Raw genomic sequence first — 13,659 nt, forward strand, 5'->3', positions numbered from 1 at the left:
TTGCTTGGTACACTGCGTCCTTTGTCCTTATGGTTCGCGAAAGGAAAGTCACCTAACTACACCGGAACAGCTCGTCTACTACTGACGTCACATGCAGACCGGAAGTAGTCAGGTGGAATGCCGGAAATTTGTTTTGTTGACTATCGGTTACTTATTTTCTACCCCTTTTCTGGAACTACTAACTACTAACTTACGTTGGTTTGTTTTTTGTAATATTTTTGGACTAGATTTTAGCGCGTTGACAGAAGAGTCGTCGTGTTGGAGTGGAGGGCTCCGTATAGACACCGAACGATTGTTGTCGGGTCCCGGGCTGGGCTAACTTTAGCCTAGCATTCCGTGAAGTCCTGCTAACCAGCCTTAGCGTTTGTTAGCTGTCAGTCTAGCTGCGTCAAACGTCAGCCATTAACTCACCTTGCTCACTAACAGGAACGGTAACAAACACAAGTGCAAACACCATGGCAGTCGTGAACGAAGGTGCCCTAAAGAAAATGCTGAAGGTAGGTGTTACGGTGTCTAGCTGACTAACAGTAGCCCGCTGGCTAGCTAACTTAATGTTACCGATACCACACACTGGAACCGTCCGCAGGTTAACATTTCCTGGAAGGTTTAATGGCCGGACGGCATTTTGTCTTTATTTAAGTAAGTTAGTAAGATGCTTTCATAAGAATGAATGTTTAACTGAGACCCTTTTCCACAAATACTCAATCTTAGCTTGTAACGTTACCTCTTACCGTATAGCACAGGCACCTAAACAAGCTGACGTCATTAAAACATTATAAACATGTTGAGTTTTATGATTTATATATTTCCCACCTCAACAAATACCCCTTTGTTGTTCGTCATGTTGTTGAATATGCTCTCTTATAAATACATGCAGTAATCTACATTTTATTGAATATCTTGTACTATTAATAATATATCTTGTGTTTCTTTCAAAAAAAAAATGTATGCAGTTCTGGGATAATCAGCCTTTTTTGATTAAGTAGAGCGTTATTGATGTTCATAATTTACGTTTCGTTTACAGATTAAATGTAAGCATTATGTTTACGTCAGTTGATCACACAGTTGATGGCCTTATGATGGGTTTCACACAAACTTCACAGATGTCATCAAATTGTGTACAGGACCAGAATGAAATTGTATAACCCAGATTTAAGTGTGTTCTCACAGCTTTTAGCAGACAACATCCCACTGGCTTTTCTTCACAGGGCCCGTTTGTTTTAGCATTACCTTTTAGGGTATCTGTGTAACCCATAAATACATAGAAGCAGTATTGGACCCAATGAGCCAGCACGGAGAATGGATCTTTACTAACGTAATTTTTTTCCTGTTAAACTTTTGTTGTCATTGTCCAGCAGTACAAATACAGAGATCTGACTGTCCGTGAGATAACCAACGTCATCCTCCAGTACAAGGACTTGAAGCCACTCATGGATGCTTATGGTAAATGATACTCATATCCTGTTTTATAGAGGTATTGTTTGCTAACTAATGACATATAACCAAATTGTTTGCTTGTTGACATGGCCTTGTTGAATTTCAGTGTTCAATGATGGCTCCACAAGAGACCTGATGAGCCTGACGGGAACGGTCCCAGTGAGCTACAGAGGTAAAAATATGTTTTCTCTATAATAAAAAACAGAAAACGTAATGTATAGTTTCTAAGTAGAAAATGAAAGACTGGGGAATAACAAGTTGACGGTCAGTTTCTGTTTGGTTTTGCTTCTTTGCTCATCGAATCATTCTCTAGTGTAGCTTGCTCTATTTATCTTCCACTCTTTAAAAGTTAAACTGTCATCCCTGCCTCAACCAGAGTATGATTGAGACCTGCTGTTCTGGCATCATGGCTTCAATTGCATTCAGGAGACTTTTGATAAGACATCTCATTGTGAGCATCCACCCAGTTTGGGTTTGGGATTACTAACACATTATCTTACTTGATATCAAGACACAATTTTAGCCTTTAAAAGGTACATTTCAACAGCACATGCTCATTCTGATGTTTGCTCCATGTAGAGGTCCAAATTGCACTTGAAAACAAAATAAAGACTTTGAGAAAGTGTTCTTCGAGTGTAGAGTGGCGTGATGGCAATGTTGAGATTAATACAAAAAAAAAAAAGATACAAACGTTATAACGTGGCGTTTGTTTTTCCTGAAGGCAATGTCTACAACATTCCTGTGTGCCTCTGGTTGCTGGACACGTATCCCTACAACCCGCCCATATGTTTTGTCAAACCTACCAGTGCAATGATGATCAAAACTGGCAAGCACATCGACGCCAACGGCAAGATCTACCTGCCTTATCTCCATGAGTGGAAGCATGTAAGTGTGAGGTCTCGAGTCACTTTGTAACTGCAGACTGTTTTCCGAGGAGCGTGAAATGTTGAAAATGCAAAAACATAGAAATATGGAGCTATACATGTCCACTGTTTGCATAATGCTGTAATAGAGGATTTGAGGCGTCACTGCAGCAGCGACATACAACACTATTATAAGGCTAAGTGGAGCTTCCTGGGAAAATTTGAAACGTGTGTACCAGTTAGTGAGCACTAAACGGCACAGTTATATCGGCCATAAATGTACCTTTGGCTCCAGATTTTCATGTTGATCTTTTGAAGAGGCATTTTGCATTTGTTGTCTTGCTCGATGAAGACATGCGCTTCCCTGTATGTCTTACAGCCTCAGTCAGACCTGTATGGTCTAATTCAGGTGATGATTGTGGTTTTTGGAGAAGAGCCTCCTGTGTTTTCTCGCCCCACCACACAAGCCCCCTATCAAGCGTTCCAAGCTGCCGGACCCCCTAACCGTGAGTGACATCCATTTTTGTTGGGTTGCACGGCAATCTCAGTGGACATGGCACCGACCAATACAGCATAAGGGCAGGCTGGACCACAGGCGTTAAATATTTCTACTTGCACCATATCGCTTTGTAAGAAAACACACTTGAACGCCTCCTAGGACACTGAAAGTTGTTGCTGATGGGCCAACAATTTATATGAATGATGGTCCTCTAATCTCACAGCTTTTCACCATGTACTGCCAAATGAGGCACCACAATGGTGATTGAGCCTACGGTTTGTTCATGAAATCATGGCAATAACATCATTTTTTGCATTATTATAAATGGACCATATTCACACAAAATGAACCACACAATTATTGTGATGGAAGAGGTACCCATATTAGTTTCCCATTCTGAAAACCTATGACATGTGAGCTTCGAATCATGTCAGGAAAAAGCTTTTTTATACTCGGTTATAGTTTGAGCTGGTTTCACATTGTAATGTCACAGATCTTTTGCTGAGACAATATACTAAAGATGTTTCCCATTATTGGAAACTTCTATTATTGGTGCTGATGCCTGAATACAGCACGATGGTTCAAGTGATGCATTTACTTCCTTACACACTAGATGGAGCTCAGACACCACGACAGCGGCCCATAGAATATTGAATTGTTCTGATTGATTCTGATTGTTTTTCCATCTCTCTACCTCAGCTTCCTATATGCCTGGCATGCCTGCAGTCTCCCCCTACGGCTCAACTCCGAACCCAGGGTACTATATTTGCCAAGCAGTTCTCAAATCTCTCCCCGTAATAATAACTCATCCGTGTCGTTCTTCCTGACAAACCTCTCCTGGCATTTCAATTTTCTCACTGAATACCAAACAGAAGCCCTCTTATTAGTGAAACACTTTGCAACGGGCTCAGTTACGTTTACCCCTAAAAGTTGAGGTTAAAATTGAAAATAGGAACAATTGAAATATTTAATTTTAACCATAAATCTATTTGCAGAGGCTACCCAGGATACCAATACCCAGGGGGCAACTCTTACCCGGCCCCTGGTGGACCTGCACACTACCCCACCCAGCCTCCAGTATCCACGGCTGGTAAGTATCACATTTAGTAAAGACGGTGATTTACTTTTCTGTCATGGTTCAATGTTTTAAGTTTAGCATTTGGCACTAAGCACTAAAGATACAGATGAATATGTCCACTCTAACCGTTATCTTCTGCACTCTTCAGTTTCCATTACCTATTTTGGGTTTTGATTTAATACTGAATGAACCTCTGACAAGACTACACTTTCTCCTTGCTGCTGCCCTTATTTAACGTTGCGATAGGTTGTTTAGTATTTTTACTCAAACCCTCTCGCCCTCTATGTGACTTGGGAGGTGCTGAACCACCAGTGAAAGGTCGTTAGTGTAACTAGAGTGGTGCGCATTAAAGGCCAAAGGGTATGGTGCATCAGGAGGGAAAGGCACAGCCTACACCCTAGGCACAGTTTTATATTTAGGACGGCACACAAAGACAGACCTACGATCCGGAGACCCATCTGCCGCCCCAAAATCAGCTAACCGCGCGACTCCCGTGTAGCCGTGTACCATGTTTAGTGAAGGAGGAGGACTGGGTTTGCATGTACGCTGCTCAGGTCTCAAGGCACAATCGACTCTGACATTTATTGTGCTGACTCCAACCTTCACATGAGGTGGTCTCGACCTATGAGGACAGACTCATCGGTGCCTTTACTCTCACATAACCTCGTATCTATCAGCTTTCGAAGCTTTGGTTTGTGATTAATAAAATAAAAAGACAGTCTGGGTGGGCTGCTTTCGGGGGAGCTGTGGTGAGGATGTAGGTTGCCCTGGTGGTCTAGAGCTCGTTGAGGGGGGGATGGGCTCAGGACTGCGCCATTGTCATTGAAAGCGTCAGTAAAGACCTCTTGAGCTTGTTCGCAGGGTTGAGGTCATTCGTGGTGGTGTGGGGGGGCTTTGGGCTTTTTGTTGGTCTGAGAACTCTAGACACAAAGCCGGGTCACTTAGCGAGAGCTGGTGTTGCACTTTCTCACAGCGCCTTGCTAAACTTGTATTTCGACTCTTCAACCACATGCATGTCAGTGCTCACAAATGTCTTACTCCGTTTGTGACCATAGCGGCATGAGTTTAGCAGCAGAAACCCATGTATGCCGCTTACTCATCCAGACTGTTAGTAGTTGTACTGAAAACATCCCAGTTTGTACAGCGCGAGCATCTCTAAAGTTATTCCTTAAGTAATCACAAAAGCAGATAATCAATACTAACTTCGAGAACACTATATATACACTGCACTAGCTATATAAGTTAGGTATGGGTCTTGATTTTTGAATTTCCAAATAGTCATTTAAGATTTAAATAATGGAATAGTTAATGTGACTTACCTTGGGGGGAAAAACTACTACACTGTGTTTTGCTTGTTTGCTGTCCAACGTCACTCCTCAACTTCTTCTCCTGAAGGTCCGAACAGAGATGGCACCATTGGCGAGGACACCATCCGCGCATCCCTGATATCAGCTGTGAGTGACAAGCTTCGCTGGAGGATGAAGGAGGAGATGGACAGAGCTCAGGCAGAGCTGGACGCCCTGAAGCGGACCGAGGAGGATCTGAAGAAGGGACACCAGAAGCTGGAGGAGATGGTCTCCAGACTGGACCAAGAAGTGGTGAGGAGTCCTCTTCTTGCACTTATTTGTTTATTTAAAAGGATCCCCATTAGCTGACGCTGAGACGATAGCTAGTCTTCCTGGGGGCCAAAAAAAAAAAAACCCATAAAAGAACAGTAATCACAATTACTCACATATATCATATATAAATACACACAAAAGACAATAAAAAGCAACAATTCTGAAAGTACTGATTAAAGTAATAAAAAATAATGCAAAACACCAGGACATATGATACAACCTCGCTCAACCATTCCAGACGATGTTATTTGTTACTTACATTTGTGTTAATGGATATGTTTGTGACGGTGGTGTTTCCGTCAGACCGAGGTCGACAGGAACATCGAGCTGCTGAAGAGAAAGGACGAGGAGCTGAGCGAGGCCTTGGAGAAGATGGAGAACCAGTCGGAGAACAACGACATTGACGACGTCATCGTGCCCACTGCTCCGCTCTACAAGCAGATCCTGAACCTGTACGCTGAAGAGAACGCCATAGAGGACACGATCTTTTACCTCGGAGAAGCCCTTCGCAGGGGGGTAATAGACCTGGAGGTGTTCCTTAAGGTAACCACGCCAACGCAACTACATCTTAATGTCTCTCCCATCTGGGTCCACACTATTGGGTGTAGGTCACACGTATTTTGGCGGTGGTCAGTGCTCGACGAAAATGTCCTTGAGGCGTAAGGAGCATCAACGACTCTTCTTCTCTTTTGTTCCAGCACGTCCGCCTCCTGTCCAGGAAGCAGTTCCAGCTCCGGGCCCTCATGCAGAAAGCCCGCAAGACTGCCGGTCTGAGTGACCTCTACTGACCCGCACTGACTATAAAGGAAAACTACATATTTTCACTCTCTTACTCTCTCCTACCTTCTCCCTCCTCTTCTGTTTTATTCCCCCTTTTTTAAATGTCCTCTTGCAACTCTTCTGGTTTTAATCTCGGTAAAAATGTGTTTGTGTAAGATAGCAATCTGACCAACAACAACAACAGAGAATGTTTAAAAACACACATCATGTACAACTGTGCTGTCCTGTGTTGGCACCGCTCTGATAAGACTTCATTTGTATTTTGATCATTAGTCGCTGCCCCTTTTTGCTCCTTTTCCTCAAGAAAGGGGGGGGGGGGGGGGGTGAGGTGGGAGCCTATTGGCGTAGAGTGAGTCTGTGTGTTGACCTGTGTATGTTGCGCTGCATGGGGAGCCAGCAGGTTTTTACACAGTCAATCGGCTGGCAAGCACACATAGTCGGGGGCTGGTAGAGAGCCCCATATGTCCAGTCGTCTCTCAATGGAAAGGTTAGGCTCTGAAATGAAAACCAGGGCAACCTTTTCAGGAAGGACACTGGGTTCAGCTTTAGGATTTATTTCTGCATGAAGTCTGGTTCATGTTCAGGAGCGATCGGAGTCAAAGGGATCACTTTTCATACAGTAGAGGTGATGAACATTGGAACGGTTTTTCTTCGTCTTTTTAATGGGGTACATTTTAAGCCCCCTTCGATCACACTATGTTTTCAGTTTCCGTGTCTCTTGCTGATCAGGTCTGACTGCATTAACCCGTCAATCATGCACAGTGGTTCTTTTACTCTGTACAGGATCTCTGTTGGAGATGAAGGAAAGTCTTGACAGGCTTTAAAAGATGACTTTACTCATGTTTCCCCTGTTCTGTCCACTTATTCTCAGTCCTGTCCAGGGGGTTTGGTTTCCAGTAAAATAAGGAAATAGTTGTGAATATAGCCAGCACATTTGAAGGTACACAAAATAAGGTATTGTACTAATCAAAAGTTGATGTAAAGTTTTCAAACATGTCATTTAAATTCACCTTTTACTAAATGCACTTTGAATTGTATAATGTTTTTTTCCTCGTTTCCAATTCAACCGTAGATCACCTGTTCTTTTTATATCTGTAGATTTATGTAAATCAGTACAAATAAAAGACAACGGATTTGATTCATCTGATTTTCTTTGATCAATATTGTTTATATATTTCAAATTATCTTGAAAAGCCCAACAAAACCGTATATTCTAACAGTGTTGAACAAACCAAACCACGGGGTCAACCTACGTGTGAACTTGCTATAATCTAATATCTCACAGGAGCATAAATTTTTCTTAATACTGCTTATTTGTAAGCACACATAGCAGCCGTTATGTTCACCGTGTCACATATTGAACCTATGATTAGTTTGATCTCCTGCATAAAACCCGCAGTCGGCTTCACACAAACATCTGCATGTCAAACCGAAGGAAAAAAAACCCCAAACACTTATCGTGATCCTGGCAGATTTATTGGATGTAACAGCAATAAAAAAAAAAAAAAAAAACTACCCAGCTGCCACGACAGATTCAGTTCCTCAGGGAGTTTGCCGATTATTAGACTTGTAACAGTAATACATAAATAGATCTCAACAGTATTAACAACTATAAATAACATTATTTTCTCTTGATTAACTCGTTCCCAGAGTTAGTTGCAGTAAAATAAATACAAATCTCACGAGGTTGTTTAGAGTACACTAACAAACAAGTCCCAACGATTATGACATTCATAACGTAACCTTGGCTGTAGCAGAGTACTGGTTCTCTTTGCGGAGTCAAATTATTTTACGTTTCAGATGCAAGAGGTCGTGTTTAATTGTGTCATTACACTTGTGTTACTAGCTTGAACGTAAAACAGTCTGAAGAATTGCCTTTGTTGTCAACTGATGAAGAGACTTTGGTTCTTTCAGGATGTGAGGCCCCGCTCACTGTGACTAGCCAGACATGAAGGCCTCCTCACAGGGGACAGAACAACTCCATTATACCTCCAATAAACAGAACACGAGAAAAGTGGAGAAAAACAGAATAAATATAAACTACCAACACGGAGTGTACAGAAGAAACAGCCACAGTGTACATTTACCAGACAGAACACAGAATGTAAACGCTCAAACTGAAAAGGCCTTTTTATGTGGACGACACAACACAAGGGACACCTCCTTCCATCAGACAGGCTGAAGGTGGTAGTTAGATTCAGTCATGGGGAGAAGAGGACAGGAGGAGTGTGGCAGCAAAGGGACACCTATATGTGGACAGTTTTAGCTACAAACACGCAGAGGTTTCACTCGACTGCTGAAGATTCAAAGGAACGCTCTTCACAGGACGAGCTCCTTCTGGACGCCCCACAGGGTGTCGGCGCTGCTCATCAGCTGCTTCTCCTCGTCGGGCTTCAGCGTCATGTGGATCACATCCGTCAGGCCGCTGTTGCCCAGGACACTGGGGACGCTGAGGAAGACCTCGTCCTTCACGCCGTGCATGCCCTGATGGAGGGAAGGAAGCACGGGCAAAGGTCAGGGGGGAGGGAAGACACGCAACGAGTCTTTGATGAAAGGTATCGCTGAGGAATTTTTTGCAAGTTGTATTAAACGTCCTCACCTGGACCAGCGTGGACACTGGGTGCACTTTATGCAGGTTCTTCAGGATGCTTTCCACCAGGTCGGCCACAGACATACCGATGGCCCAGGAAGTGTAGCCCTTCAGCCTGATCACCTCGTAGGCCCTGCAGTGCACACGCAGCATAAGAATACATTGAAAAGAAAAAGAAAAGTCAGTTTTGGTATTTAACTCCACTCTTCGCACCCAATCAGAGAAGTGTGAAATTGACGCCTGCATATTTGTTTGCCTTATGGCAGGAGTTGACAGTTGTCCGTCCCCCATCTTTGCTGCGCTGTTCTCGATCTGTGCAGGGTGATTAATAATGAACCTGTGTCTTCGATGGCTGACCACCAAAACATTCAAATGGGTAGCGCGGTTTGAGTTTGTCAGTGCAATTTCCTATATGAGTTTGAAATGAAGAGGACGAACATCAAGGTCTTCTCCCCCCCCCCCCATACACTTAATAACGTCAAACATTAATTAAATAAAAAAGCCACCATGTGAACTAAGGCTGCTCTAGTGGCCATGACGATGTGGTATCAGGCCCCTTTGCTGATCTTGGTTCTGTTTAGACGTCCATTCACCAATCGCCTTTGTCCCTCCATCTTTTATTGTACACAGTTATTTTGCAGAGATCTTTGATAAGCCCTCCTTTGTGTCGTAAACGGCTGACTATCTCTGCAAGATAAGTCGGGTCGCCGGACGGGGAAATATTGCTACGATAGCAAAGTTCAACAAGTGTAGCAACGTTTATTGGGTTGCATGGATAAAGTTGCCCGTTTACGGTGAACGCGCCTTTCAAAAGCGTTTTATGTTGCCCGCCGCTTCATGAATGCAGACGTGGGTGCAAAAGGTGAGCCCACGGGCACAGCGCCACAGTATCACGTGACAGCGCACAGCCATTGTGTTTGAAGCCAGGCGCTGTGAGCGCGGCACCGGCCGCTGGCCATTTGGCCCAAAGCCCGGTGCAAATCGCTCACCAGGCATCGCAATTGTGCTTTTGGAATTTTTGGGGGTGTGGCCAAAAGTAGTCAACGGTCCCCGAAACAAGTTTCCACCCGTTTCTGTGTTTGACAGACACGTGCATGACGAGAGTCTAGGAAAGAACGTGGTTTGCAGAGTGGGCTGGAGAAAGAGAGGGAGGGTTTCTGGTGTTTCACTCACCCGTCGACCACCTCCTTATGCACGGCCTTCCAGTTCTCGCTGTCGCCCTCGGCCCCCATCTGCGGGTTGAGGCCCTGCAGAGAAACTCCGGCGACATTCACGCCGCTCCACACGGGCACTGTGAGAGAGACAGCAGACACATAAATGGATGAAAAAAAAGAATTGTCGTGACCCCCCCCCCCCCAACTCTAAACGCGGGGGAATAAAACACGTAGTTCAGGTTGATGTGCGGTTTGGTCTGTAGTCAGAGACTACGTACCACTGGAGTCCCCGTGCTCGCCGATGATCCAGCCGTGGCAGCTGGAAGGGTGGATGTTGAGCTTCTCTCCCATCAGGTGGCGGAAGCGGGCCGAGTCCAGGTTGGTGCCGGAGCCGATGACGCGGTGACGGGGGAAGCCGCTCAGCTTCCACGCCACGTACGTCAGGATGTCCACTGGAGGGTCAAGAAAATGATGAGCACCAACAATCTGCGACCGTTTGAAGCCGCACCTCCTCGCCACATTTCCTTCTAACCTGGGTTGGAGACCACCAGGATGATGCAGTTGGGGCTGTGCTTGACGATGTTGGGGATGATGAACTTGAAGATGTTGACGTTGCGCTGCACCAGGTTGAGGCGGCTCTCGCCCTCCTGTTGGCGGGCGCCGGCCGTCACCACCACCACTTTGGAGTTGGCCGTCACACTGTAGTCTGACACATTGACAGAAGGACAGACGTTGTCATGGCGCTCCGGGATGTGAAAAAAAAAAAGGAAAGAAGAAAAACCAAGCTCTTCCAGGTTGCACATTCTCACCTTTGTCTGCTACGATCTTGTGCGTCTTGAGGAAAAGGGATCCGTGCTGCAGGTCCATGATCTCGCCTTTCAACTTGTCCTCCATCACGTCAACAAGGGCCAGCTCGTCACACAAGTCCTGAATTTGCGCATAGAATTACTTGTAAAACAGCATTGCAGAGCCGGATTCCACAAGGCAGCAGAAGTCTTTCTAAATTCAGAGACCTTTTATTTTTTCTTCTCAATTTGTATTACTCCATTCATCATTTAAGAGTTTATTCAAACCTCCTTACACCTCGATACTGTAATCACTGCACATTCACACACATCCCTCAGCTCGTTCACTCACCTTGAGCAGCACGCTGATGGCACAGGCCATGCCGACCATGCCGACACCCACCACCGTCACTTTGTTTGCGCTGCCAACGGGCTCCTCCTTCATCACGTGGCTGATCAGCTTCTCCTTGGTAGACATCTGAGGGAGAGAGCAAAAGAGAAGGGAAGAAGTTTAACAGGAGTATAACATTTATTTTTATAGGGAGAGGCGGGTCAGTGGGCGGTGAATCAGAGCGGCAGTAACGTAGTGATGTCCTACCGACAGGGAGATGTGTTGCTATTAATAGGCCCACACAAGGACGTACTTGACATGGCTGCTTTCTCCGACAGGAAACCACGGAGGCAAACTGAGGTATTCCCTTTTCAGCTCAGTCACAAAACATGAACGGTGCTCTTCTCATTTTCCTCAAACATACCCCCTGAGCTCCAGTTGGGTAAATCATCCCCAGCTCTCGTGTTCACTTCCATAAATGGTATGCGGAAATCCTCGTTTCCAAAGCAGGACTCTGGGTCGCCATGGCAACCCCTTCCTGGGAAAGTAGTACTGCTGGCCGCCTCTGCGCAGCATTCCCATCGCCTTCTGAGTCACACACACTACTTCACGTTTCCTGTTTGGGTGAGCGTGTGCGAGTGCTCACGCTTGCAGGGTTTTACATCATCAGCATGACGCAGCACGTTGGAGAGTACGTGACAGGATTAAAAACGGTGGAACGCTTTCCCTGTGTGGATATCTAAAATCAATCCGTGGTGAGCTTGCACACAATAGTCGCCTGGACAGCCTCCAGCATGCCAGGCCTCAACCCCAGAGGTCTGCTGGGTTTGTGTTTTATAACAGGACCCTTTGTTAGCCTGAAGTAAAAGGATTACTGTACGTCAAAACCAACCAGACGCATTAGTATTGTAGAAAGACTAAATGAGGATTACAAAAACAGATTATTTGGTAGATGAAAGAGCTCAATGTTGTATTGTAGGCACCAGTTATTGGCTGCACTAGCACTCTCACTACGATCCGCAACCTCAATGGGCCGCCAAATGAGTCCATTTCATGGGCCATATTTATGGGTCAGAAGGCCTTGTTGATGCTGGTCGTCAAGGTCAACAGAGGTCACCACGAACCACCCGATGCAACTAGAAACAAGTTCAAACCGCCTGCACTTTAGGGCTGTTACATTAACTTATAATTTTTTTTTTTTTTTTTAAATATCGGTGATATATTTATTTTCTTTAATTTACGTGTGTCCCCATTATAAGTTAAGCAATAAAAAAAAGGAATATCGTTGAATTAATATATATTTTAATAATAATAATAATAATAATAATAATAATAATTTCAACGACATTCCTTCACGCCATTCATTCAACTGCGACAAGTAGGCTCGGACGTTTCCCCGGTGAGACTCCAGCCGGTTACTTCTGCCACACACACACACACACACCCACACACAATAAACTCCTTTATTACACAAACGGAATGAAACACGCGTAACCGGAAAGCGGGCCGGTCGTAAACTGGCTCATTTCGATCAACACTATAAACACTTGCGATACATCGAGCAGCGACATGGCGCGTTCGGTGTCCTCTTTCCGGCGGCGGAGGGGGGGCATCGTTGTATGAGCCACCCCTCCCCTCCCCATAACACCACTCTCACCGATAAGCGGTTAAATTAACCCAAAGAGACGGGTTCCTGCAGGCGGCCGCAGAGTGAAACACCGAGTCGGGTTATTTGCTGTTGGTAATCAGGGGTCTTCCTACCTTAAGGCTTTCTGGCGTGCAGGTGGAGCAGGAGGAAAAAAAGGAGCTTGAACGCGGTGCTGCTTCCCCGGAGAAGTGGTGCAGCGGTGGGGGTGTGCGCCTGTATTTAAGGGCAGCCTCCTCCCCCCTCCCCCTCGGTGCACGTTACGTGCGCGCATGTCAACGAGGGCGGGCGGGTTGTGTCGCGCATGTCTTTTGTCACGTCCGAGGCAGGATGCTGCAGCGCAACAGCCTGCAACCCTGTGTGTGACGTCACGTCGGTACTACTCGTTTCCTCTTTTTGGATGAAACAACTTCGTGTTTTACTTTCTCGACAGGGAAGAAGCCGTGACGTCACGTTGGGAATGAGGGGAACTGCTTTATCGAGTGGGAATGTGTCCTCGGCTGTAAAGGACGGCAGACCACCCGGATGTACTTTATGACGTGGTTTTAAACAAACGCCCCTCCCGTTTTATAACCGCGATTACGCAACTGTTACTCACCCAAAACGTGACTTACGTGCGGTGGGGGCTCCCCTTGGAGTTTTGGGACTCACGTGAATTGTGTGATGTAATTTGTGTGATGTAATTTGATGTGTGATGTCATTTATGTACACAAAATACGTGTTACTTTAATTAACTCTGTGTTCGAAGAATCGGCAGGAAAGTGTAGTTTTGCGGTTGATGTAATGTGGGAGAACCGAACAGGAAATTGGCATTGTGGAAAAGTGGAAATGTACCGGCATGTCTTTGATGTGAGCCGGCCCTACGTCATCACGCTACA

General features: G+C 45.3%; 2 protein-coding genes across 3 annotated transcripts; one reads left to right on the plus strand and one right to left on the minus strand.

Moving 5' to 3' along the window:
* Positions 1 to 12: 12 nt before the first annotated feature.
* LOC120808877 (tumor susceptibility gene 101 protein) lies at positions 13 to 7,414 on the plus strand. Of its 2 annotated transcripts, none has more exons than XM_040162136.2 (10): positions 13 to 497; positions 1,356 to 1,443; positions 1,544 to 1,609; positions 2,159 to 2,322; positions 2,680 to 2,806; positions 3,499 to 3,556; positions 3,795 to 3,889; positions 5,273 to 5,475; positions 5,800 to 6,039; positions 6,195 to 7,414. In XM_040162136.2, the coding sequence occupies exons 1-10, from the start codon at positions 456 to 458 to the stop codon at positions 6,282 to 6,284; spliced, it is 1,173 nt and encodes a 390-aa protein (XP_040018070.1). In that variant the 5' UTR covers positions 13 to 455; the 3' UTR covers positions 6,285 to 7,414. The 2 variants fall into 2 exon arrangements, with proteins under 2 accessions (XP_040018070.1, XP_040018071.1); XM_040162137.2 differs by having other exon boundaries at positions 36 to 497; positions 1,359 to 1,443.
* Positions 7,415 to 7,733: 319 nt separating this feature from the next.
* On the minus strand, positions 7,734 to 13,145 carry LOC120808878 (L-lactate dehydrogenase A chain). The gene is made up of 8 exons (XM_040162138.2): positions 12,898 to 13,145; positions 11,158 to 11,283; positions 10,830 to 10,947; positions 10,553 to 10,726; positions 10,299 to 10,472; positions 10,040 to 10,157; positions 8,876 to 8,999; positions 7,734 to 8,760 (listed from the first exon to the last, which is right to left on the minus strand). The coding sequence occupies exons 2-8, from the start codon at positions 11,281 to 11,283 to the stop codon at positions 8,596 to 8,598; spliced, it is 999 nt and encodes a 332-aa protein (XP_040018072.2). The 5' UTR covers positions 12,898 to 13,145; the 3' UTR covers positions 7,734 to 8,595.
* Between the last annotated feature and the right edge of the window lie 514 nt (positions 13,146 to 13,659).

Source organism: Gasterosteus aculeatus, chromosome X, assembly GCF_964276395.1.
Source record: "Gasterosteus aculeatus chromosome X, fGasAcu3.hap1.1, whole genome shotgun sequence".
Lineage (NCBI taxonomy): Eukaryota > Metazoa > Chordata > Actinopteri > Perciformes > Gasterosteidae > Gasterosteus > Gasterosteus aculeatus.